The sequence below is a fragment of the Bacillus rossius genome, chromosome 5, assembly GCF_032445375.1.
Source record: "Bacillus rossius redtenbacheri isolate Brsri chromosome 5, Brsri_v3, whole genome shotgun sequence".
NCBI lineage: Eukaryota > Metazoa > Arthropoda > Insecta > Phasmatodea > Bacillidae > Bacillus > Bacillus rossius.
The window spans coordinates 83111321-83138354 of NC_086333.1; the positions used below are offsets into that span (position 1 = coordinate 83111321).

The following is a 27034-nucleotide window of genomic DNA, read 5'->3' on the forward strand; positions in this document are numbered from 1 at the left end:
ACAGTTATATGGCACGACTCATTTAAAAGTGACCCTTACGGTGAAAATGTTAGAATTTTTTGCCCAAAATTAAGGGTGTGTGTTATGTAGGAACGACCCTTCTGGCGGGTAAATACGGCATTTTTACATTGGTCGAGCTTTTTTTTTATAGGCTGGTGTAAATGACCATTATTCAAAGTTGATTTTGATACAACATAATTGACTGTCTCGGCAGTTTTCCTGGAAAGGTTGCAGTGGTTAGCAGAGGTCAGCAGTGTTTGACAGTAATTGTTTAGTTATCTTGTGTTAACGTCCAGCTAAAAAAAAATGTATAATGTACTATTAAGGAATTAGAATCAAGTTTCAAGTTCCAGATTTGAATCTGGTTCAAACTGATGTGAAACCACACAGACCTACGTATTGCTTCCGACCACACTTGCTTTGTGATGGCCTGCTGCTCTTCTTTGGTAAATGTTAAGCTTAGGTAATAAATGTGAAGTTAAATTTTTCGTATCACTGGCCAATAGTTTTTCTCGACTGTTTTGTGCAATAATTGTTGGAAACAGTTGTACTTAATTGTTTCAAACTAAATACTGTAAAAGGCGGCTGTCTGAACTGCATCTTAAAAAGACTTGCAGTTCACCACAAATTAAACACTCTTGACATCTTTTGTACTGTAAAATATAATAATAAATATGTATATAACTTTTTAAAGTAACAGGTGTTTCTGTTCTGTTATATCATGCTTTCTTGGAGTTTGTTCACAATTGTCACATATATTGTATCTTTGTCAGTAAATTTCACAAAGGCATTCTCCTTCATAAAGGCAATTCACGTGGTTTGTATCTCCTCCTGCCTTGTGAACGACTTTTTACTCTATATGGTAACAATGTGTAGTTTTGGCCTGTGTTTAAATATCACCGTATGGTACCTGTAATTATATTTTCTCTTGTTCAAATCAGAGCAACCATGCACTGCAAGAATGAACGTTTGCTTCAAAACTTATATGATTTGTTTAAAGAAAAGCATTTAGTGTTTCAATGACTCCATTTGGCCTTTCCGAACAAAACCTAACTCTATAACATGTAATGAGTTATCAGTTGAACTTGACTAAACATAGTCATTAAGTAATTTTAATTGTATTTTAAATCTTATTATACTTGTCTACTTTTTTAAAAAAATTTAAAAATGTGATATATTAAAAAACTCTATATAATAGTAAGTTTAAATAATTTTACAATAAAAATAAAATCTGTCATAATTTATTTAATTGAATGTTACTAATAGCCAAACCTCAATTTTTAAGACAATGCCCCGAAATTAGTCTGGCTGATTCACCTGTATGTAGATATTAGAAGCCTTCCACTCATTTGGACCCCTGAACATACAATTTGATTCAAAACTTATTATTATGTAACTTGAGAACACAGAAGTAATATTTACACATCTGAGGTGGAAATAGGGCAAAGCATCTCTCAGGGTCTTCATCAGAACCCCAGGACCCAAGTGACATAGTCCTGTATTCAGTGGCGTAGCCAGGATTTGTGTATGGGGGGTGTTAAGAAGCATGGGGCCCCCCCGCCCTCCCCCGGGAAAATTTGGATTTTAAGGTGTAAAATAGTGCTATTTTAGCAGTTTTCGGTACTTAAATTTAAATATTGTAATGGTAAAATTTTTATTAATTTTAATATGAAATTTTTTTGAGTGATGGATAAGAAATTAATTAAAGATTTGGTGCTAAGGGGGGGGTTTGAACCCCTAAAACCTCCCCCTGGCTACGCCCCTGCATGTATTGAATCTGCATGCTTAATGCTTGCAATAGTTCAACCCAGGGTTTTCCATGTGTCTATGAAGGTATTACCTGAGCTCAACTTAACTACCTAGTTATAGACTATATTTATGATATGGAATTTAGTCAGTCGAGGTCTACTATTCTGTAAAGAAGAAAGTTATGTTTGGAATGAGGGTAAATGGGGTTTGAGCCAACTGTGATAAATCTGGCTTGTCCAAAATAAAATAAGTTAACCATTAACATAATCTAGAAGTAACCAGATTTCAGTGTTTTATTTTTTATTTATATTTTTATATATTACGATCCACCTGAACACCAACCAATCTCTTGGGATGTTAGCACCTAAATTATTTGCGTATTACCCGTGTTCCGCCTCTGTTCACCTTTCAAATGTCTTCTTGACGTATGCCGTAGCCCGTACGTTTCTAGCCTTTTTGTTTTGAAGTACCTACTAAGTCTACAGGAACACAGGTTTATTACAGGTTGAGCATCAGCCGATGCAATAAATAATAACTGCGAGCCGGCTCGCAGTCGGAAGAGCATGAGGCTCAGGCTGAAAACAGGTTCCACCTAAAGGCTGTAAGGATGTATTGCAGACTCATGCACAACAGACCTAAATCTAATTTAGGGCCGGCCCATTTTTTTTTCTTTCTGAATATACCTGTGAGCTCTTTAAGTACGTAATTGATATTATATGTTACTATCTTTTAATATCTGTTATAACATAAGTTTCCTCAGTATGGAGTAATTATATTCAGACGGAATCACACCTTGTTTCTGTTCATTCCACATATCCTTGTGAAACCTTAAAGATCCCCAGCACACCGTGAGCCTAACAAAAGCTAATGGTGTACTTTCCGACTAACTGGAGACCCTGTGACGAAACCAGGTAAGAGTCTTGAGACATAATAATAACTAATGAAGCCCGGATCACAACTGCGTCCGGGCGGGCGAATTATGCAATATAGAGAAAATAGCCACATGGGGCAAGGTTATATTAAATTAAGTGGCTGGTGAGTTCGGGCCAGCTAAGGGGCTAGCCATGGCGTCTGAGAGAAAGAATGGTTTAATAACTTACTATTGCGTAGAAGGCTGACGAGCACAAAGGATGAGGGGCTCTGCGGTGTGACACATGTCTAGTACCGAAAAAAAAATGACGAACTAACTGGTCATTCCGAATGACAGGTGCCACTAGGGGTCCTTTTTTCTGCAAAAAAAAAAATATATAACATGCACAACTACAGAGTGGTTGAGACCAGGACTTTTAAATGGATTCGCGTCAGGTCAGTTATTGTGGGACATTATGCCTTAAGTGTCATTGAAACATTGCCCATTAATACGAGGGCAGCCTTGTTTTCATAGACGAAGTTCCTGGTTTTTTCTTTTCTTTTCAGTATCTTTAAATGTTGTTATCCTAACCAAATCAACCGTCCTCAATGTTTTAAAGTATTTATAATGAAGCTAACCTAACCTAATTGACCATTAGTATCCTTTGTAACAACACCGCCATATTTATTTACTATGACCAAAAAAAACCCCATAAGATGCACGATCAGTCGTTTGGCTCTCTCGTCTGTGAAAAGCAACGAAAGAAAGCTGCCCTTATTTCGACGCTTATTACACCCTAACTCCATGGTGGACATGGACATTGTCGTGTGGGCGGCAATCGATATATCGGCCATATAGGCGATTGCTTTCGCTCTGCACGCAGCACCATGGCGTGCTCGCTTGGCAATTAGAATGTTCTCCACACGCGCATGGCCATGCACACACCCTTGCGAGGTGAAGACCGGCCATAATGGCCTGTGAGAGCAGAGGGAGTACTATCAAGTGTCGTCATTTGAGGTCTGGGATGATTCCTGCGTTCATACTAAAACAATTTTTTGTTAATATTTAAATGTCCCTCATGCAGGCATACCTTTTTAAAGAGAAATGGCTGGCAAGTTCAAACCAAGCCGATTGGGATTAGCCGTGGGCCGATGAAAAAGGATTAAAAATAACCTACACTATTGCTCATAACATTGAGAACAAATGTTAATAGGCCCTACAGTGCAGAATGTGCCTAATCCAGTTAAATTACAAGTAGTACTGGCCGAACCCCTGGTTTCCATGTGTCACTAGATGCAGACTTCAGAAAAGTTTCTTGTGCAGAGGACTAATTCAGACCAAGCTATGAGAATAGTCACTCAAAGACACAATTTGTAAACACCAATAAGAGTCCATCGCTGTTAAAACATTGTCTTATTACTATTGGTTTATTAACACAACACATTTAATAACTGGGATAGCTTGTCGAATGCAGCTCTGGGGCAATCGATATGTTGGCGGTTTTGGGCATTCGTAGTGCTGCATTGACTTGCCCTGCACTTGCGCTGATGGCGCATATGCAGACACTCATGCTCTGTCGAGGGGCCGATGTGCCATAGTGGTTTGTGTGGACCGAATGAGCTCAAACAGGTGCCGTCAAGATGTCAATCAGAAGCTGTAATAGTCGAGGTCGATTAATTAAAATGTACACTATCGGCTATCGTTTTGGAGTATCTGCGCAATATGACATACCACCGCGTGGGCCAAGACACGATTGCTGGGCAAGCTCGCCAACCCCTACAACTAAAACATGCACAATTCGCATGCCAACCCAAAAACATGAAAAACTAGTTGCGAGAATATTTACACAGAACTATGGCACTATTAAAAATTAAAACTAATTCTGAGTACACACAAACTTGAATACCTAAAACCTAATTCTAATTAAATATCACAAGTTCCAGCAGGAAGTTTTCACTGTTTCGAAATCTCACACTATTTTGCACTACATACGTTTGCGTTGAGTTGTGACATTCTTTAACTGGTAGAGGTGAATTCCCTAGCTTGGAGAGAGGGCAATGAAGTTGCACGTCAAGTCATTGCAATAGTAGCTGCATTTATTTTTCCGCTTTTTGTTTGGTATTTTGTTCATAAGTGGACACGAGATTTTATTACCACTACAACTCATGCTTTTCTATAAGACACATTTTTTGACATTTATTTACGTTCTATAGATAGTTGAGTCTTTAGATGATAGATCCTAAAATTTCATTGCATATAAGTACTTTGGCTATTATTAATGATATTTCTGAACGTATAAATCGTAAAGTGAATATAGATATGTAGTGATTCTGCAGAATTGTTAGTCTATATTTTTGTGTAAGGAATTTTTGTGTTGCTATATTGTACATTCTTTAATTTCGGGTTTTTTGTTTTCAACAACGTATAGTACTTGTCCTGTAGAAATTTCCCAGTGAATTGTGTTGTTTTTGTCAGGAATATAAATAAAACTGGGGATTTTTCTGTCTCAGGTCGAGTGTTACCTGTTACGATACGTTGCAATTTTAGCTCTATGCATTTGGTCGTAGCTGAAGGTAATTGCAAATGTAAAACTGCCATAGAAAGTTTTGGTGATGATACTTTATTATTTGGAAGTGACAGGTAAGATTTGACGAAATATATTTTAAAATTATCCCACATTTTAGATTAGAATTATGGTTTCAATTCTACGTTACAAATATATTAATTTCGCATTTACAAATATCTAAAAATCATGATATTTTACAGCTTGTAGCTGTGTATAGATAATTAAAATTGGTCGACAGACAGTCAGTGCAGTGCATTACAAGAAAGAATCAGTGTGTGTGTGCATATTTTGGGAGTTGTTTAAAAACAACTTGTGATGCAAATTGAGTTAGCACTGAGCAGTTAAGTTACAGAAGAACAACATATGTTCTTCCATGGCCTCAATCGTTTAACAAGACCACTTGGATGCTCGCCGGACCTTTCCTCTCGTGTCTTTCAACCACAAGCGGTCCACGGTACAGCGTAGGTAGCCAGTCTTCCCGGCTTGAAGCACATCTCTAAGGGTCTGCACACCCGACATGCACACTCACACATACATATAGAACATTTTTTCAGGAGAGCTTACTTACTTTATGCACCGTGCTGGTGTTAGAGAAAATACCATAGCAGCACATTCTGTTGAATTTTAAGCAAATTCATTTCGTGAGAAGATGCTAACTCCTTAAGTTTCCACAAAGAAACAAAAAACAAATTTTTAAAAAAAGTCGCTTAGGCGGTGTTGTTTCTTAAGCGATGATGAGCATGAACGCACATGCACAATGCTCACAAACCAGTACTGTAGATACTTAGTGGCACATAACCTCTCATCCAGCTAACCTTGGTTCCAATCCTAAATCCAGATCCACAGATATTAGTAATTAATAATTTTTAACAAATTTGTCCAGTTGCTTTATTTTTATATAATTGCACTCAGGTATTTGGCAAGTCTTTAGGTGTTGCATCAAATGTAAAAAAAAGTGACAAAACATGTATTCTCCTGGGTTTCAGCTTTGATCGTGAGCCAGCTAATTCACGAGTCCTTCACATGGATTAAATATAAACAAAAACAGTTGCACAATGTACATTTTACACCAACAATTTTTAACGTGAATAAATACACCAATCCCTCACTTAGCACGACTAATTCGTTCCTAAAAATGCTCGTGTTATTTGAAATCGCGTATTCTGAAGCATTAGTTTCCATAAATAGCAAGGCTAATTTATTTAATATGTTCAAAAGTTGTGTCTGAAACTATACTTTACGTAATATAAATGCGTTAAATAACACTTAACTATAAATATGTCACACCATTTATCTTTTATATGCTTCCCATCGCACTTAGTATGACAAATACGACACCGCATAACGGGAGATACGTGGATAAGTACTTTATCGTCAGTCGACTGGCTGACTTGCCTGCCTGACCTTCAACTCACGTCGCGTACCTTCCTAAACCATTCTTTACTGACAGTGAAACCAAAATTACTGTCTGGATGATTTTATTTTAATTTTTCAAAAATTAAAGTGTTTATTCGCGTATCACAACCTGGTTCACACCAATCCTATCAGGCCAATGATTATATTTTTCATTGCAACATTCATTTAACAACCTTTTTTCCACGTTAATCATCTGTTCATTTCTGTTCCGGTATCTAATGCCAAATATATTCCTGCTAGTACAACCAACAGCATCAGACTTATTTGACTTGCTTAAAACTAAAGTGCGACCACCATAAGTGTGGCCTTCATGACAATCTGCACACCGTAATACTTCTAGTTTTGTCTCAAATAGTTGAACACGATGCATTACGAGTGATCAAGCACGTGCAGTTACCAGCAACTGAATGGGCAGACGTTGCTTTTGTTTGAGTGTATTCCCTGCCACTGGTTAGGCTGAGTTCATGGTCCGGTTTGTGGCCAAGCGACAACGGCACGGCGGCATACGCACGGACGTAAAAACATTTGTTCCATTACACTCCATAGCCGCAATTTGACTTGCCACAGCGGATGTTTGTAAAACAGCCGATAGCGTAGACAGACCTGCACGTGCATATCTTCCCCCCTTGTTTGGCTATCTGTATCCCACGGCACATACGTTTACAGTTGAAATAGACTTCGTGGCGTCATGCCCGACTTTTTTTTTTACCTGCAGAGATTTCGGGCTAACTGAAGTTTACAGACGTGCTATTTGAGACTGGGGCAGTAAAATTAAAATTGCGCTAAATGAATTCGCACAATCTGAAGCCGTGCTAAGTGAGGGATAGGTATATCTTGAATAGCATAAAATGAATTTTGTATCAGAGAAACATATTTCTTGTTGTGTCAATGCAACATGTTGGGTGATGCAGATCACTCTGTTAAACAGTCTATACTAGGTACTTCACAGAAATCTAAAACCAGCAAAAAAAAAAAAAATCAAACATGGCAAGAGAAACAGAACCTTGAAAAGGACATCACTCACACCTTGGCTCGCTTTGGGAAATGTTTTCTGAGTAGTTAATACCAGGATGCCAAACCGACACTGCATCCAAAATAACAGTAATGTACTTCACAACCTTTTTATTACCAAGTCAGGGATTACTTATAGATACCAACACAGCTATTCTTCACCTACCAACCTGAGACCTCTCCCGATGTGTCCTTTGTCCCTGCTTAAAGCACGATTGAATGCATTTGTTTGCATGCAGCATGCCTATATATGTGCATAAGTTTAAGCACTCAGTGAATTTACTTTTAACAATTTAATTGGGCTAGTATTTTAACAGAAAAATTATGTACCACTTTCTTGTTTCACATGAAAGTAAGTAAGTGTTTTTGATTCTTCAAATGAGATTTGTCTAACATCCCTGTGTAATAGCCACACATATTATTTTTGTTGCAGGCAACAGCTGCACTTGAAGGTTCCGGATGGGTGTGAGGTTGGCATGGACATGTGACAGTAAGGGACTTTCAAGGACAGTCGCACTATGAATATTGCCTCCGGATTGGGGCAGGATGGAGGGGGAAGGGAGGGGAAAACATCCAGGGCAGGACACTTGGGTAGCAACTTCAGGATCTACAGAGGGCGGGCACTGGTAGACTCTGTGGGTCCTGCTTTTGGGACTGCCATCTTTAACTGTGAGGGTACCAAAGAAAGGTTTTTTTTCTTCAAAAATAAAGTGTTTGTAAATGGTAAGAAAGTCACGAGCAATACGCCGCTCACTGACGTGCTACATTGCGACACAGTGGTCTCGTTCGAGGCTGAGCCTTGGGGCAAGCAATACGACATCAGGTTCAGAGGACTCAAAGTGGACGTGATGAATTGTCGCGTTTCGACGGACGAGCTGTTGCCTGCTACTCCGTACCGAGGAAACAGTGCGACTCAGAATCACAGTGCGTCGTCGATGCAGGTCATGAGGAATCATTGTGCTCGCGTTAAACACATATCAAATGAAGGAGGTGTGTTGGACCACACACCTGAGGTAAAGTTCCATTGTAGCGTCGTGTGTATACCAGAATATGTGGAAGGAGTGAAAACTCTGCCAGATTTGATCCCAAGGTGCACACCGGTGAACTTTGATGCAGTTGTAACGAGTTCTGGTGTCACAGCTACTTGCTTGTGGGTAGGAGACAAACAGACTGATTTCAAGCGTGGCTCGGATCCAGATGGATACGTGAAAGGATGGTCTGGCACAGTGGAGAGTTACTATTCTTGCAACCGAGGCAAAGTGGGCAGGTTTAAGGTGCAAGGACAGCAAATGTTTGCTCTGTTCAGTAGGCAGGATGTGTTCTTTCCCGAGCCGTCAGAAGTCGCACTACAAGAGTACCTGCCGGTGGGCACGATGGTTCACTTTGACGGGAAGTTGATATCGTCCGGAAATACCACTCTGGTTAAAATCTCTCGTTTGTGGTGTGGCAAGAGACCGGGTGTTGTGGCAGCAGCTCCTAGTCAGCCTTCACCTAGAGACTGCATGGACTCGGTCAGCAGCAAGTGTTCCTCATCGCTGAGCATGGGCTCCAGCACGTGGGATGGCACTGACGTACTTACCATCGGCCGGAACGGTAAAGTGAGCCGATACATTTCAGAGGACGCTGGCTTTATAAGTTGTAGTAGATTCGGTAAAGAAAGTGAAGTGCTTTTCTACAGAAGCGACACAGATTTTTCTTCGGAAACAGACGGTCGTACGAGCCTGTCTGCTCACCTGCCGATAGGGTCGGAAGTGTACTTCACGGCTCAGATGTTCTCGCCGGGAGATGTCGTGGTCGAGACAGTGAGGCTAATTAAGCGGCACGATAGTTCCACCTCGCCGAGTGTGATGGATGAAGAGAGCGAGCGAGCAACCCCGGCACTAGCAGAGCCCTTGACGAATCAGAGCTGGCCAGAGCCTGCGAATGACACTGGTGTTGTGGATGGATCCTCACCCTGGGAAAGTCTCACTGGCCGTTGTGGTGTAGTTAAATTCTACAATTCTCAGTCTGAAGGTGTCTTAGATTGCATCATTAATAATGTAACTATAGAAATTGTGTTCATAAAAGGCTCAGTTTTGTTAGAACCTCAACTGTGTAGAAAACAGCTTTCGAAAGCATTACCAGTAGGAACATCTGTTTACTTTGATGCGAAAGTCATAATGTTGAATGGCTATTTCGAATTTGTTGCAACTACCATGTGGATAAAGAAGAAACCAAAGCCAGAATCAGCTGCCCTCGATTCGACAGTGGTTTCGAATACAACCACCGAACTAGTTCTGCGCAATAGGACTGCAAAGGTTAAGTGTTTTGTTTCTGATGTTGAGGGAATTGTAGAGTTCCTCTTTGAGCATACACTTAAGGAAGCATTTTTCCACAAAGATGTTGTTTTCATACCCAAAGACTATAACTTATCAGTGCAGGACTACTTAACTGTTGGCAGGAGCGTGTTCTTCGACGGACATTTTGAAAAAGAAACTTCAGGAGTTATCACAATCACGAGTCTGTGGGCAGAAAAGAAAACGAAATTAGTAGTTCCATCCCCGAGGGTGGTGGACGTGAGTGAAGAGGTGGAAACCGAGATGAAGCCACAGGCGTCGGACTGCAATGGCATCGGTGGCCGGGTGTCCGCAGGCACTTCAGAGTCCTTCAGCCCGGGTGGCAGCGACCGGACTGCGACGTCAGCACCTAAAGATAGCGAAATGCTTGGCACGATGCCCAAGTCGATCAGAGGTCACGCGGCCACAGTTGTCTCGTACACGTCCAAAAGTACAGGCATCGTTCAGTGCACGGTCTTGAAAAAGCAGATGACGGCAATGTTCTGCAGAGGCAATCTGCTCGTTCCGGACAAGCTGAAGGACTGGCCCCTGGAGGAGTACCTCCCGGCGGGCAAGTCGGTGTACTTGGACGGGGAGGTGAGCAGGGGCGAGGGGGGCCTGGCCCTCTCCGTGACCCGTCTGTGGGTCGGCAAGAAGCCGAGGCAGTGTGCCGAAGAGAGCGCGCTGTCGCTGCCGGCGGGCCCGGCGACGCTGTCGCAGACCGAGGTGTACGAGGCAGAGGTGGCGAGCGTGGAGCGGATGTGCTTCACGGCCTGCGTCTCGCTGGGCGACTCGAGGGTCGCGGTCCTGGTGTGGAACCAGTTCTTCCGGCCGAGCCTGATGTGCGAGGAGCCGTTGAGGGAGGGAGAGTTGGTGAACCTGCACGTGAGCGCCGGAGACAAGGTGTTCCTGCGAGTGGTGAGGAACTACGGCAAGAACAAGGACCAGTACGAGTGGTGTGCGTGCGATGCTTGGAAGGATAATGGCGAGGTCCCCGACGAGAGATCCTCTTCTGGCTGTGGAAGAGACGAGACTTGTCGGGAAGGCTCCATCGTGTGGTTGGACGAAGTGTCTGCCATAGTTCAGTATGGAGTCGATGGCATGGGTGTCACTTTCCGACGAGAGGTCGCTCTTCTTTTTGGGATTTGTCTGGCAACATTTGATCTGACCAAAGTTTTCAGCATAGGTAAGTTGAATTTTTTCTTTACGTTGTAATTTAGAAATAGTATACTGTGGTTGATTCATGTTAGAATATATTTTTTTTGTCCATTAATTAAATCTGCTTGGAAAGTTTAGTGAATTCTTAAGCTAGATATCAATATAACATTTATGTGAGTGTAGCTTGCTGTAACTTGTGTGTTAATCAGTTTTTTTTTTCATTTTTTCTGATAAGGGTAATGAGCAGTTCTCTTTGTTCACCTGAAGATGAGGCTCATCAGTTTGGAAGTATAACACATACTTTCAGTGTTGTTCTTATGTGGTGATGTGCAGTGTTTTTTTTCCTTCAAAAATTTACAAATGATTACAAAAGGATTTCTGTGATTTTTAATTTAATTTTTTTTATTCTTTATGAAAACAGCCATTAAAAAAAATCGTCAAAATTAATGTGGGTGAAAGTTATTCTCATTGACAGATCCAAGTTACAAGATCCATGATAATTATGATTGGTAAGTTAAACCATAGGCAAGACCTAAAAATTCTATGTCCTTTTGGGAACCTATCGTCTGCCTTTACTATTACTCACTTTCATCTAAACTACCAGGGCTGGCAGGTTGATTACGAACACTCACGCAGGTATGCAGCACTCTCCACATTGTACCGAAACACATACCGTCTTTGGTGATTACAAACCAACGTGCGGTGTGTGTTTCGTTATAATCTGCGGACTTGTGAGCCACGGTGAAATTCAGTAACATCAAAGGCAAGCAACCACTGAATAATTATTGCTTGTGTTAAATAAACTATTTTGTTTTTTGTTTCAGTGATATGTAACTATTTATTTTTATATTTAATTTTTGTTTCTAGCAAAAAACTGTGATTTGTTTGTAATCATTTCATTTAAACATGGAATAAAATAAATCTGTGTCATCAATGTTGCAAAACCTGTGTTTTGTCATAGCAAACGTAAAACCATAGATATAAGTTCTGTGGTAACAGTTCCTAACCTCAAATATTGTTTATTTTAAACTTCATTATGAATAGGTTTGGCCCCTAACTCACCCACTTAAATGTCACATTATTTAATACTTATTTTAGTTAAATTACATCAATGACCTCTTATTCATTTTGCATTACCAACTGATACACAGGTGGTATATAACATAGCACCAGTGAGATAAATACAGTCTAAAATGTATGTTCATACTCAAAAATTATAGTACATATCATCACAATATCATCAATAGTTAAGAGTTTTAACAGATTTTCCTCCACGACCTTCGTTGCTTGTCTTGTGTTGCAAAACGTGAGTTCACAATCACCCTGCTGGTGGCCATGCTGTCATTACTGAGCAGGACCCGGGGTCCATCTTTGTTAGTCCTCCCTGGCTGTCTGCAATCTGTGGGCTTCGCCAGAGTGTTTTCTTGTTTTTCTTCTGTTTTTTTTCCCCCCTTCTGCCTGGTGTTGAAGGGTCTTGCTTTTGGTCGTTGTTCTGGGGGCAGTGGATGTCCTCCATCCTCCATTTTACAATTGCTTCTTCATGTATAAACGCCTTAGAAACACTATTAAGACATAACCATTTTTTTTTCTTTATCCGGACCTATTACATTACTTAATTTTTATAGTTCACATACAATTTTACAACTGCAATTAAAAAAATATATATATATAATTTATTCAGTGAACAATTAATAAGACAAGTGACTTTATAGATGAAATCAAAATTGAAATAATTAGACAGATAAATCTCTTGCTGGATGACACAACAAACTAGAATTAAAAACAGTGTTTTATATGGGCATGCACATGATTTAATGAAGTGAAACTTCTTTGCTGAGGGGGCTACAATTTTCGAGCGTTACAAAAATTCCGATTTCATGAGGGGAATTGTTAGGCACGTGGTGGGGGAACAAGTAGAGGAGGAGAGTTCATCAGCTCAGACGCCACTCACGCGCATGCACTAGCGGTCGAAGAAAAGACGGAAGGGGCATGCTGTATGCTGTATGCTAGTTCTAACGGCCGGAAGGGGAGACGGCAAGGGAGAGGTATAAATGACGCAGCAGCGATGCTACAGAATTCTTGTAATGCTGCTTGTGTTTGTCTACTCAGTTTTTTTTTTAAATGAGATCATACCCGCAGCCTTATTATTCTCAATTATTATATCTCCTGTTCAATTAAAAAAAACAACTAATAATTTATCTCTTACCTGTATCTAATAGACAAGAAGTTTCACTTGTGTCGTGCGTGGACACCGATGACAGTCACCAGTGGTGACCCCGGAGTGAAAAGGTTCATTTGTCCAGGCGATACGGTGTCCTTCATTCTGGCCAATGACGTGGAAGCCTCGAAGGCGTGGTTCGACTCATGCACTATCGATGGATCTGCGAGCGTGTTCCTGCAGGTTGAGAAGTTCTGCCGGGCAAGATCCATTCCTTCAGAAGTCAAGCGAGCATTGGTAAGAAAGAAAAAATACAACATTGTAGTGTTTTACCAAACTTATTTAAATTTTTTTACGTTTACTACCTGTGGCAATTTTTTCTGAGGAATCATGGTATACTGATAAATTTTTAAGAATTTCAGAAACATAGTTCATTAGCAGAGAATATTTTTTTCCTGGTTGAATCTAAAGGTCCAAGGCTCAACTTCTGGCTGGGTCAGGGGCATTTTTCTACCAACGGTTCATGAGAGAGGAGGAGAATGGAACAGAGTGAAGAGGAGTAGTAGTGGAGGGACAGAAGAAGATGGGAGTTTTTTTTTGCTGACCAGGCAGCAGGCTGGAAGCATTTGGTGACCAGTGTTTGGACGTGTAAATAGTGTGTATACTGTTAGAAACATGTCATTTTTGAACTTCCCTGCTGCTTACCAGCTGTCCCAAGTTTTCAAGTTGGCTCCCTGCCAAGGTGGGCAGAGCCATGCAGTTTCCGGTGACGAAGCAACAGTTGTTGCTCGACCATCACGGCGGTCAGTTGTGTCGTCACGCATGCTTGCTGCCAATCGCATTGTTCACAAGTGAATCGTTGTGGATTCATTTTATATGGATTTTACGGTATTTTACGTTTCCAGACAAAAAACCAGGGTATCTTCATGTCACAGAAGTCACGAACGTAAGGAGACTGAAGATTGGTCACCAAAGTTAAAGAAAGTTCCCTAAAAGAACAAGAAGGGCACTGAGTCATGAAACTTTAATTTCCAGCAGAGTTGATTCATCTTGCATTTTGTTTTGTGACGCCACAGTCCAGTTTACAGTTGCATATTAAATACAAAAAGTGGGCAACTGTCCACTTTAAATCATGTGAAAATTATTTCTAAGAAAGTTTTATCGTTGATGAGAATTTTAGAATATTTCATTGTTACATTTGCTCATGCTTAATTGGGGTTGTTATTTTATTTAAAATATCCCTTTGATAAAAAAACTTGTTGGTACATTTTACTGAAAAGTCTTGAAAAAGTACTGAAAGTGTTGGTGAGATTTTTGTAGACACCCTGATGACGATGATTATTTAGAACCGAGTGTATTGTTAAGTCATGTAAGGTGATGGGAAACCATTACAGAATCATCCTACCAAGTTGTCTGCAGTTGCGCTGTGATAATGGTATGCGGTGTTGGCCAGACTGTTCCCACCAGTTTCCGTGCTGATGGCACTACTTCATAGGCGTAGTGATATTGTTCCTTTAAATTCTCTGCATTTTCTGTCACCTTTAAAACCTTTAGATCAGCGGAGTGAAATTTGGTTTAAGTATATAGCTATCCACACATGATCTCGTTTACCATAATAATTTAATTTATGTAAATACCTTTAGTATTTTAGTTTCGACAGCAGATGTGTTGACCTGGCTCAAATTCAAGAGGAGGCACAATTTTATTTTAGAACAGCAATCTAAAAATGAAATCAAAGGATTGCTACGGTCAGGGAAAACCTGTAAAAGTCAGGGAATTCCATGTACATTGGCAAAGTCAAGAAAAAGTCAGGGAAATAAAAACTGTTTCTGGAATTACTATACATACTTACGAAACAACACACTTTTTTCCCATGCTGTTAAAATACAAATTTTTCAATTTGTTTAAGAAAACGTGTTTCTTTTCTCCTGTAATTTTTAACTCTGTCACGTTGCAAACACGACATACAAGACAGTATTTAACAAACCACAATCTGCCTTAATGCATATCCCGTGATCTCGACTGATCGATAGACACAGATATTGGAATAGCATGTCGCTGTAATGGACATTGAGACCAATACTTTGGCAATTTGGACTACGTAATTGATGCGAGCAATGGATGGAAAAATTCTTGTAACTTCCATGGCGCGCTGTGATTTTAGCCTGGCTGTAATCAGAAATGGTGCAAGCATTGCAAGTCAAGAAACAAAAATATTTTAGATGAGGCTCTGAAGGAAGCGCGACTATTAGAAGGTGAAATCTCTTCAATTGCCAAGAATCAGCTTTACTTGTGCTTGTTTGAAGTTACTGTGCAAGTTTTCTGATGTGTGTAAGATATTTGCTCTTACCTAAGGTTGCATTTTCTAAATGGTAGAAATGTAGGAAACTGGGCTAAAATTAATGTAAAAAGTGTAATTTGTTGTACATTTATTGACTGCTTTTTATTCACTGAGTTATTAGACATCATCTTAAAACCTGTTTGTTGAATTGAGTATCTTGATACTTGCTCTTCATAATCTTTCCAGGCTTTTACATTGTAGGAGATCAATTTCACTTTAACTGTTAACGGTATTTTTTTTTTTAGGCAGATGCACCAATTCTTAAAGAGAAGTTGTGCGATGATGTGAGTAGTGGGACGCTCCTTTGAATGCTCAGCACATCTGTTGCAGGTGAACCAACTGTGCCACCAGACCTCGAAGGAAGGGCCCGCCAGTCAGACGTCATGTGGCACAGGCAGTACCTCTCCAGCAGCCTTTAGTGGTAACAAGTTACTTACCGAGGAAACTGAAGACACGGAGGATGACCTTGACTACATATTTGTCAGCAGCAGTAGTGCTTCATCTGTAGGTGACTACGACAGTAATGAGTTTGGAATTACTTCAGATGAATTCATTCCAAGTAAAGATGTTTGTCAAAAACTTGCAAATTATACTCTACCAGATGTGCGGGAATTCAATGAAAAATTAACATGCGCATTGACACATTCCCTGCATTCTAAAAACAAAACAGCAAGCTCCCCTGCAGCGGAGGAAGTCCAGCCATCTGAGAACAAACCAGCAAGCTCACTTGCATTGGAGGATGTCCAGCCTTCTGAAGACAAGCCAGCAAGCTCTCCTGCAGCAGAAAATGTCCAGCCTTCTGAAGACAAGCCAGCAAGCTTACTCTCATTGGAGGATGTCCAGCCTTTTGAAGACAAGCCAGCAAGCTCACTCTCATTGGAGAATGTCCAGCCTTTTGAAGACAAGCCAGCAAGCTCACTCTCATTGGAAGATGTCCAGCCTTTTGAAGACAAGCCAGCAAGCTCTCCTGCAGCAGAAAATGTCCAGCCTTCTGAAGACAAGCCAGCAAGCTCTCCTGCAGCAGAAAATGTCCAGCCTTCTGAAGACAAGCCAGCAAGCTCACTCTCATTGGAGGATGTCCAGCCTTTTGAAGACAAGCCAGCAAGCTCACTCTCATTGGAGAATGTCCAGCCTTTTGAAGACAAACCAGCTAGCTCACTCTCATTGGAGGATGTCCAGCCTTTTGAAGACAAGCCAGCAAGCTCACTCTCATTGGAGAATGTCCAGCCTTTTGAAGACAAACCAGCTAGCTCACTCTCATTGGAGGATGTCCAGCCTTTTGAAGACAAGCCAGCAAGCTCACTCTCATTGGAGGATGTCCAGCCTTTTGAAGACAAGCCAGCAAGCTCTCCTGCAGCAGAAAATGTCCAGCCTTCTGAAGACAAGCCAGCAAGCTCACTCTCATTGGAGGATGTCCAGCCTTTTGAAGACAAGCCAGCAAGCTCACTCTCATTGGAAGATGTCCAGCCTTTTGAAGACAAGCCAGCAAGCTCTCCTGCAGCAGAAAATGTCCAGCCTTCTGAAGACAAGCCAGCAAGCTTACTCTCATTGGAGGATGTCCAGCCTTTTGAAGACAAGCCAGCAAGCTCACTCTCATTGGAGAATGTCCAGCCTTTTGAAGACAAGCCAGCAAGCTCACTCTCATTGGAAGATGTCCAGCCTTTTGAAGACAAGCCAGCAAGCTCTCCTGCAGCAGAAAATGTCCAGCCTTCTGAAGACAAGCCAGCAAGCTCACTCTCATTGGAGGATGTCCAGCCTTTTGAAGACAAGCCAGCAAGCTCACTCTCATTGGAGAATGTCCAGCCTTTTGAAGACAAGCCAGCAAGCTCACTCTCATTGGAGAATGTCCAGCCTTTTGAAGACAAACCAGCTAGCTCACTCTCATTGGAGGATGTCCAGCCTTTTGAAGACAAGCCAGCAAGCTCACTCTCATTGGAGGATGTCCAGCCTTTTGAAGACAAGCCAGCAAGCTCTCCTGCAGCAGAAAATGTCCAGCCTTCTGAAGACAAGCCAGCAAGCTCACTCTCATTGGAGGATGTCCAGCCTTTTGAAGACAAGCCAGCAAGCTCACTCTCATTGGAAGATGTCCAGCCTTTTGAAGACAAGCCAGCAAGCTCTCCTGCAGCAGAAAATGTCCAGCCTTCTGAAGACAAGCCAGCAAGCTTACTCTCATTGGAGGATGTCCAGCCTTTTGAAGACAAGCCAGCAAGCTCACTCTCATTGGAGAATGTCCAGCCTTTTGAAGACAAGCCAGCAAGCTCACTCTCATTGGAAGATGTCCAGCCTTTTGAAGACAAGCCAGCAAGCTCTCCTGCAGCAGAAAATGTCCAGCCTTCTGAAGACAAGCCAGCAAGCTCTCCTGCAGCAGAAAATGTCCAGCCTTCTGAAGACAAGCCAGCAAGCTCACTCTCATTGGAGAATGTCCAGCCTTTTGAAGACAAGCCAGCAAGCTCACTCTCATTGGAAGATGTCCAGCCTTTTGAAGACAAGCCAGCAAGCTCTCCTGCAGCAGAAAATGTCCAGCCTTCTGAAGACAAGCCAGCAAGCTCTCCTGCAGCAGAAAATGTCCAGCCTTCTGAAGACAAGCCAGCAAGCCCACTCTCATTGGAGGATATCCTGCCTTCTGAAGACAAGCCAGCAAGCTCACTCTCATTGGAGGATGTCCTGCCTTTTGAAGACAAACCAGCAAGCTCACTCTCATTGGAGAATGTCCTGCCTTTTGAAGACAAACCTGCAGGCTCTCCTGCAGTGGAGAATGCCCGGACATCAAAGGACAAACTAGCAAGGTCTGAAGTGGAGATTGTCCAGACATCTGCAGGTAAACCACCAACTCTTTTGACATCACACTTACTCTCAACCAAAGAATACAAGCCTAGAATAGGTTTTGATCTGACTGAAGAGAATCCAATAAGAACAGCGACAATGGATTTGTTAATTACAGAGGATCAGTTAACTACTCCATTACCAAAGACTTTGCAACCAAAAGGCAAACCTGAAAGCTCTTTTGCTGTGGATTTGGGTTCAAAAAAAGATAAACCATGTCCTCAAACAATGGATTTGCATCTGACTGAAAAAAAAGCATTTGGGAGAGATTTGCATTCATCTGTAATGCAAACTAGTCCCGTAGTGATGGAGTTGCTTTCGGTATCTTGCGCACACGCCAGGGAAAGCCGTAGTAGTGGTACTCCAGTGAGGGAATGCACATTCGACCACTCTTTTCTTCCTTTGCTGCAGTCATCTTTGGAAGCTGTACTGATTTCAAAAGGAGTGGAACCGAAGCTGTCTCGTGACCTTGCATCCGAAGTTGCGGTGCTGGTTCATGAAAATATGGGACCTAATAGAGCTGTTACATCCCACGACCAGTCCAGCCAGAGTGGGCTAGCGAGTGGTTCAGAACACTGCTCTGAAGTGGGTCAGTCAGAAGGCAATAGAGCAATTAAATGCACAGAATCATCTGCTCAAACAATTTCTACAGGTCACATAATTTCTCTAAACTACTTGCCATAAAATTTAGGATCATTTGTCGGATGATATTTTCACCATAATTTTCATGTATCATAACTAAATAAGTTTGATGTAATTATGGAGTTTTTGCAGTTTTTTAAATGAACTCTCTTAATGAGCCTGGTTACTCTTGTAATTTATATTATTTTGTATTAAACGTGATTTGTTATATCAAACCTTTCTCAAATTGTTGTGTTATGTAAGTAATTGTGTTAAAGTATCTACAGTAATACAAGTACAGTGTATTTCAGCCAATTAGAATATTTTCTATTTGTCTTCTTGCTCTTATTACTGTCAACAACTGTTTATTCTGAAAAAAAAATTTAAAAGCAATATATTTTGTTATATAATGCCTTTTTGACAAGAATTCAGAATTGGTCATTGTTGGGATGCACAATAGTATATTCTGTTGTTTCAGTCCTTCAGGCATTTACGTGGGAACAAGCTATTCCTAACAACGATCCTTTAAAAAATTTAAACCATTTGAAAGTTGTGATTTCAAGGTTTTCCAAACAAACGAACCAAACATTTGCCAAAACATTCCAACAGATTGAACCTTTTTAAACTTCTTTGCTAGTACCATCATGATAATTGTGTATTTGTTAATTTGTGTTCATTTGCAAACCGAAGTATACATTTGCTTCATATTTGTTAGATGTGTTGGAAAAGCTAATGTTTTAATTCAGGTTTAATGAAAGTGTTTGTGTGATTGTGAGCTCAATACAAATACTGAAGTACATTTATATCATTGTAAGGAAGTCCATACAACGCTTGTTGTTTCCTGATCATCCATTCTGTTTTCTCTCCTGAGCCGAGTGCCAAGGGTTTGAGAGTGGGTCATATAAATGTCAAGAGATTGCCATACCATCCTGTATCTTGTGAGTTGATCTGGATGAACGTTGAGTTCCTCAGTCACAGTCTGCAAGATTGTCCTCGGGACAACGCCAGCAGTCTCACATCCCGTGTGCTCGTGTGTTTCATAAAGTTGTGTTCGCTCCAGGGAAGCCCATGATAACCGTCCAGACTGAATACTGTGAATTCACTGGAGGAGTAAACGCATTAAATTCTTAGATTATTTGCTTCACATGTGATAAACAAAAGACTGTTTTTATATGGACATAGCTAGGATGATCCTAATTGTTTTCCTGTACGGGCGCTTAAGTTTACGTTTTGAATTTTTCTGACCCTTGATAATTGAAACTATATTATTGTAACAAGTATTTAAAATACTTTTGTAATCAGTGTGAATTATTGCTTGTTTTATTCCAAGTCACGCCACACAGTAATTGTGAAACTCGTTTAAAATTTGTTTTCAAGTTTTACAGTCATGTTAAATGTAGGTAGCAATTTTTCCACATCCTTCTGTGCCTTATGAAGTATTAATTTTTACTCAATGTGAGAATATGTGATATTAATTTTAAGGAAGAATTTTTTTTTGTAGTTGATTTACTGTTGAATTTTTGTTCATTTGTATAATATTCTTGAGCTTTTGGTGTCTAGAATTTTCCTAAGGTGCCTTGTTGTAAAGTTATGATGTTTGATATTTTTTGAAAGTACGATACTAAGATTGTTATATTATTGTATTTTCAAAAAAATATTTGATGAATTTTTTTACCAATTTTTAAGGGTGTTAAACAAAAAAAAGTTGTGGTTTTTAAATTACAAATTTAAGGAAAATGTGAACTATCGAAATATTTGTCACAGGATTACATATTGTCCAGCGCATCCACCCAGCAAGTGCACACTATGTTATTCGAGGCATTAGGGTTCTTTCAGAATAAAGGACATTGTGCGAAACTTGCAGCATTTCATGTGGTAGTAGCCTTTCCCTCAATTCAGTTTTCACCGACTGGGAATGGTCTTAGTGAAATATTTGGAAACAAGGCCACATGTAGTACATAAGGGTTACCCCACAGTTGACAAGCAAACAATTTTTTTGTAGAAAGGTACGGGAAGAAGTTAATGGTGGCATTTAAAAGTTTCAGATTCATTTCTAACTCTGTCACTTCAATTGAATTTTAAATTGTAGTTAGTAAAAATATTTTAAGAGAATCAATTAGTTTGTTATGTAAGAAATCATGTTCCTGTTTGACTGGGTTACCATAGCATGTTTCAAGCGCCTAGCACGAGGCTTAAAAGAGTTATCAGTAAAGCTTACAGTGATAATTAATATGAGGCTTTGCAAGTGGATGAAGATCAAAATTTATTTTGAACATTTTTGTGACCTGGTTTTTGAAAAACAGAAATGCAATGGGACTATTTAACAGTAAAATGAAGCATTAATATTTACCCTTATAGGTAATTCATGAATTTATGAAGGAATAATATTTGCGAGATGCAGTTAAAATACTGCATAAACCACTGTTAAAGTCTCCCAACTGTTGGTGGGCATGTGACAAATAAAAAAAAAAACTTAACTCTACAAATATGTGAGATCCAAGTCAATTAAGACTATGTTAATATTTGTGATTTTGTATAAATAATTATACATTTTATAAAGTAAACTGCAAACGTTAATGAAAGAATTACAAATAATTTCCATCCATGCTAGAATGGGTGGGAGGGTTTACGTACATTGTAGAGAGTACGTTCACAGAGAGGGCAATTGGACTCGATGGAAGTCATCTCAAGTTGTGACTACACCGGGTCGGTACGTGGACCTCCCAGCCTCAGACGTGCGTGGTTGTGAACGTCGTTGAACGCTCTTCATCCCACATGCTTCTCTCTGAACATGTGCTCCCACAAGGCTCACCAGAAACACGTCTCTAGAACATCTTTAGTGCACGCTATGAGACAATACAGAAGTAAACTAAACTGGAAAGATAACAGTAAAAATGTCGTGTGGAATAAATCAGTTTGGGGTCTAGATCACGCATGTTGCTTGACAGAATATAAGCTGTAGTTTCAAAGACCCAAGTAGGGATTACAAATTTATTTATTGAAGCAGTATGCCTCCCAAGGCAGGTCCAGTTGATACTTGAGAACGGGTTTGAGAAGTTAAACAGACAAGGGACCAGAGTGACTGAATTAGCAATGTGTAACAGTGGAGTCCTCGGGGGACACACATGCACTGCACACATGCACTGCACATGAGCACGCACACGCACGCACACACACACACACACACACACAAAATTCTGAGTTTTTATGTAATATTAATGTGACTAACTTACCCGAACCAAACCTTCATTTAATTTATTGTTCGCCATATTGCACAAAAACTGCTCCTCTGAAGTAGTACCTGGAATTTTTTTTTAATATAGGCTCTCGTTTTCATTTAATTACAATAAAAATCTATAATAATAATTTAAAAAAAAATAGTTTTAAACATTCTTTGAATATTATGGGGAGATTCTTTTTTTTTTTTAATTTTTGAAACTAATACTAATTTAAAAGAAAGTAAATATTTACGTAGCAAATCTTTTGTGTCTATGCTTCTCAAACTGCAAAATGAGCATGCCTGTTCTGCTTTCTCCCCATTTTAAACATTATTTAAGACAGATTAATTGAAGAAATAATTATAAAACAAAGTAAATAAGCTGTACTAGTATGCCCTTTGCTTATTTAATGCTTGAGGAAGCCAGGTTTGTGAGAAGAAAAATACCATTATGACGCCACTCGCGCTGCCTGTCTAGGTTTTTAAATTGATTATTAATGTTGAAAGTGATCTCAGGGGTTTTAACGGGGGTTCGACCTCGTGGCTGCAGGCAGGAGCGCGTCTCTGTTCAAAACCTACCCGGGCTGTTCAGGCCACCCAGGATGCCTTATAAATAACTGGTAAACGATTTGACACGACACTGCATTTTATTCAGAACCGATACACTTATTGGTCCAGGTACTGGCCGCTTCTGTTGTCTGACCGCTGCGACACGCGTATATCTCTACGTAAACGGTACGCGCGACCAGGATAGGTTGCCAAGTGGTGTACACGGACTTACACAGTGGCCGATTATAAATGTGAATGGCGCGGCAGATAGCCACAGATCTCCTGTGCTGCAAGAACTACAGGCAGTTACGTTAACATGGAAAACAGCACATACAAACGGACATTCCAAAGTTATTTGCAATCTAACCTATGGCGAAATATTAAGGTCCCGAAAAGTACTAACCCGGTACGCTGGAGTCATACACGTTACAGTCACTTATTAATCAGAAAATACTTGGTTAGATTGCATGTTACAAGTTACACATTTACAGACGAAAGTTAAAAGGCGAAAGTTAGTAAGTAAGACCTCGACACTCGTTACAAAGAGTCTTCGATGATAACAATTAATTGGCTGTGAAGCCGAAACTGCGTAACACAATTACGCTGTCAATCTCTGGACACGAAATTACGTAGAAAATGTAAAGTTCCCTGTTGGGATAAATTTAATTAGTTACGAGTCTCACGAAATATCGTGCGAATGGGTGGGGTCGGCGCCGAGCTGGAAGAAGGATTTTAAAACTTACACTATTGCTGATAAGTGGATGTAGCGCGAAAGTTGACGGCTCGACGTTCGCGGAGCGTCCGACCCCTACGAGCTCCAGACGGTAACGAGTTCGAGTCCGCCCTGCGGCCTTGCGCCTAAACGCGTGGAGCGCGGGAAAACAGATCCGGCCAGTTTTGGGCTTAAAAGACATGTTACACAATATATAATTAAAAAACAATTAGACATGATTTTCCTTGAATTAATTATGTTTTAAATTGTTATTAAATTGGTTGTTTTTGATTTGAACAGAATAATTCGTATTTAATTCGGCGCATTGACACACCCGGTCGGGCGCTGTCGTCGCTTTGGTGTTCGTCGCGGCGCACTTTTATACACTCGGCGGACATCACGCTCGGACGTGTTTGATGCACTTAAGAGTAAGTGTTGTTGTGACATAACGGCCTGTGCGAACCAGAGGGAGAACCGGCGGTCGGCGTCAATACTTTATTTTAAAAAAAAAAAAAAAAAGCTATTAACAATTTTTCACTGTAAAATAAATATTGTTTAGGAACAATTTTCATGTACGAGTAAAAATATACTTATGAGAGCAGCTAGTTGGGCGAAGAAACAGAAAATGAGGGTTAAGAAGGGCGATGCCTACTTGCAGATAACTTTTATTCCTAATTAACATACCTTTAAATTTTGTCCTTGAAGAACACTATAAATTACAGCACACACGGCACAAATTTTGAGGTACTATTGCCAAAATTCTTAATGTTATTGCCAGCCTGTTCTTCACTGGAATTGTCTGGTGCAAATGAGTAACTTTCTTGGATATGCGAGATTCCACCAAGGAAAGGAGATTAAAACTTTTAAATAATTCTGAAAAGAAATGGAATCTTCGAGGCAGTGGATGAAGGCAAACGGGCAGTATCAATCTTTATTGATTTTGAGAAGGTGTTCGTTAGGGTGCCAAGATGGTGATGGAGAAGGTTGATAATCTGATAGAGAACAGTAGGGTGGTGTATTAGACAGGGGACTTCCTGAAAGGATAGGAAATAGCGGGTTAAAGTGGGAATTGAATGGTCAGAAGAGTGGTACGTGACATCAGGGGTACCGCAGGGGAGCGTTATGGGGGGTCCCTGCTTTTTCTAATCATGATGAACGATGTTAGCGAGGAATCGCATTGCAAACTGAGACTGTTCGCTGATGACTGCGTGATCTATGAAACTGTGGGGGAAGTGGCACACCTGCAAGAAGACTTGAAGAAGCTGGCAGTTTGGTCGAGGGAAAATGGAATGTGGGTAAATATCAATGAAGCGAAGGTGGTCAGATTCACAAGGTGAAGAAAGGTCGTTAAGCAAAAATATATAGTTGGAGGGGCAAGAGATTCAGGATGTAGAGGAACGCAAGTACCTGGGAGTGACCCAGGTTGGGGAAAGCAGGTGCAGCGGATGGTAAAGAAGGGGAGGACTGGGGCTATTGCTAGGACACTGAAGGGGACAGGACGGAGAGTGAAGGAGGTGTATTCAGAGTTTGTGAGGCCAATGCTTGAATATGCAGCGGCAATTTGTAACCCATACCTAGGGATAGAAATTAAGAACTGGAAAGGGTGCAACGTCAAGCGGTTAGATGGGCGATTTGTATGTGGAAGAAGAGGGAAGGAGCGAAGGATGAGATGCATAGTGTCATGTCCACCATTTTGGCCTCGGCTGGTATGATAGCACAAGCCCCAAGTGCGCCACCCCTCCTACACAATCTATGGGCAGGAAATTTAGTTCGCCACCCGCCCCTAGATGGCAGACAAAGGGGAATGTAAATTAAGGTAACTTTGTCTACCTGCCCAGCCTAATTCAGGACAAATATGTAAATATATAGTGTTGTGACAAGAAACCTGTTAATGTGCCGTCGTCCGCGGTCTCGTGTTCGAGTCCGGGCGCGAGTTCTAGCGGGGTGGCTGGTCTGACTAACGTTTTATGTTCCGGGAGGGCGCCAGGCTAGCTCGGTGTCTAACCAATGAGGGTTCGTGGTTCGTTGCCCCAGCGTGGTCCGCTAGAACCGTCGGCGGTCTTGCCTGGGAATTTACGTTAAAGAAGAATGCGTGGGATTGCCGTAGTAGCGACGTGCCTTTATTCAAGGGATTGACGTCACACCATACAATTACTGAGTACAGACATGCCCCTGAGGGCTACTTGTCCGTTGCGGGGTGCAGGCCGGTACATGTTCAATGTTTCGTGGCACTGGTTTCTCGGGTAATAGTATGCAGGCCAAGTACACTTGATGCAAGAGAGGCGCGCACAGATGACGTGGCGCAAAGTTACATTAACAAAGTACACTTAATGAAAGTTAGGCGCGCACAGATGACGTGGCGCAAAGTTACGTTGACAAAGTACACTTAATGAAAATTAGGCGCGCACAAATGACGTGGCGCAAAGTTACGTTGACAAAGTACACTTAATGAAAATTAGGCGCGCACAAATGACGTGGCGCAAAGTTACGTTAACAAAGTACACTTTGACGCCGTCCCCGTTGCCTGATCTGATTCTACGTGAATTTTAACTGTTTGATTAACTTTTGGATCTCAAGGGTGGGGTTCCTGGCCTCGTGGCTGCAGGCAGGGATGCGGCGACAAAGGACTCCCCGGGCTGTTATGGCCTCCCAGGACGCCTGATTAATGAAATGCACACGTACTTGTAGTCGTTTTATTGCGTAGCACACTCTACATGTCGCACGATCACGTAACTGGCCGCTTCATCGTCGACCTAAGCTCCGCGCACGATGAACCTGTCCTGGTTTATGCGAAAGTCCGCGGACGTAACGCGAGGTCCGTGAGTGATAGGTCCCGCCAATTACTTATGAAAACACATTACACTATAAGGGCGGTAGGTCCCGCGAATTTACTTATGAAAACACATTACGCTATAGGGCGGTAGGTCCCGCGAATTTACTTATGAAAACACATTACACTAAATCACTGTGGTACGCCCGCACCGGAGGATATGCACAGGCGGCTAGTCCGCGTGGTGGCGAGGGCCACGTTAAGCTGGGTACGGACACGTGGGAATCTTGAACGATATCGTACACGTGGCCGTGGCAAGTCCCAGTTGATGACTCGTCCGAATGTTTGTGGTCGCGTTTGGCGCAGTGCCGCCCTGCGTGGGCAAAGAACTATGTCCCGAGGTGGGATGTAATAGCGTGAGGCGCGGGTGCCACTAGGGGTCACCTAATTAATTACGTAGGAAATAGAAAGTCCGTGAATGGACTACCCACTTTATTAATAGACCGCGCGAGATCGCTAACGGCCGGTATGGGCCGACCGGGGAGCTGATATAAAAACGATTGGACTATAATTACCTATTGCAGTTACAGAATGTTGGCGCGAAAGTTGAAGGCTCCCCGTGCGTGGGCTGCCGGCCCGGGCGAGTGCTGGATGGCGACTGACTAACCTCCCTGGCCGCCGGGGCCAGGGAGGGGGGGAATTCCGCGGGAAAACTGCGGAGCGCGGGAAGATGACTTCGGCCAGCGTTGTGAATTATAACCCTTTATAAACTGATTAT

The 27034-nt window shown here is 41.3% G+C and overlaps 1 protein-coding gene across 3 annotated transcripts; it reads left to right on the forward strand.

Annotated features, from left to right (window-relative positions):
* Positions 1-4935: 4935 nt before the first annotated feature.
* Positions 4936-20865, forward strand: LOC134532138 (uncharacterized). 3 transcript variants are annotated; one of them, XM_063368484.1, is made up of 5 exons: positions 4936-4957; positions 5110-5239; positions 8026-11093; positions 13369-13520; positions 15895-20865. In XM_063368484.1, exons 3-5 carry the CDS (start codon positions 8111-8113, stop codon positions 19069-19071), a joined length of 6312 nt encoding a protein of 2103 aa, XP_063224554.1. In that variant the 5' UTR covers positions 4936-4957; positions 5110-5239; positions 8026-8110; the 3' UTR covers positions 19072-20865. The 3 variants fall into 3 exon arrangements, with proteins under 3 accessions (XP_063224554.1, XP_063224555.1, XP_063224556.1); XM_063368485.1 differs by lacking the exon at positions 4936-4957 and having other exon boundaries at positions 4968-5172; XM_063368486.1 differs by lacking the exons at positions 4936-4957; positions 15895-20865 and adding an exon at positions 13695-15875 and having other exon boundaries at positions 4968-5239.
* Positions 20866-27034: the final 6169 nt, after the last annotated feature.

Coding starts and splice junctions, on each gene's coding strand:
- LOC134532138 (XM_063368484.1), top strand. CDS start 8,111: ATGAATATTGCCTCCGGATTGGGGCAGGATGGAGGGGGAAGGGAGGGG. Junction 11,094..13,368: donor GACCAAAGTTTTCAGCATAG/GTAAGTTGAATT, acceptor TCATTTGTCCAG/GCGATACGGTGTCCTTCATT. Junction 13,521..15,894: donor CAGAAGTCAAGCGAGCATTG/GTAAGAAAGAAA, acceptor CATCTGTTGCAG/GTGAACCAACTGTGCCACCA.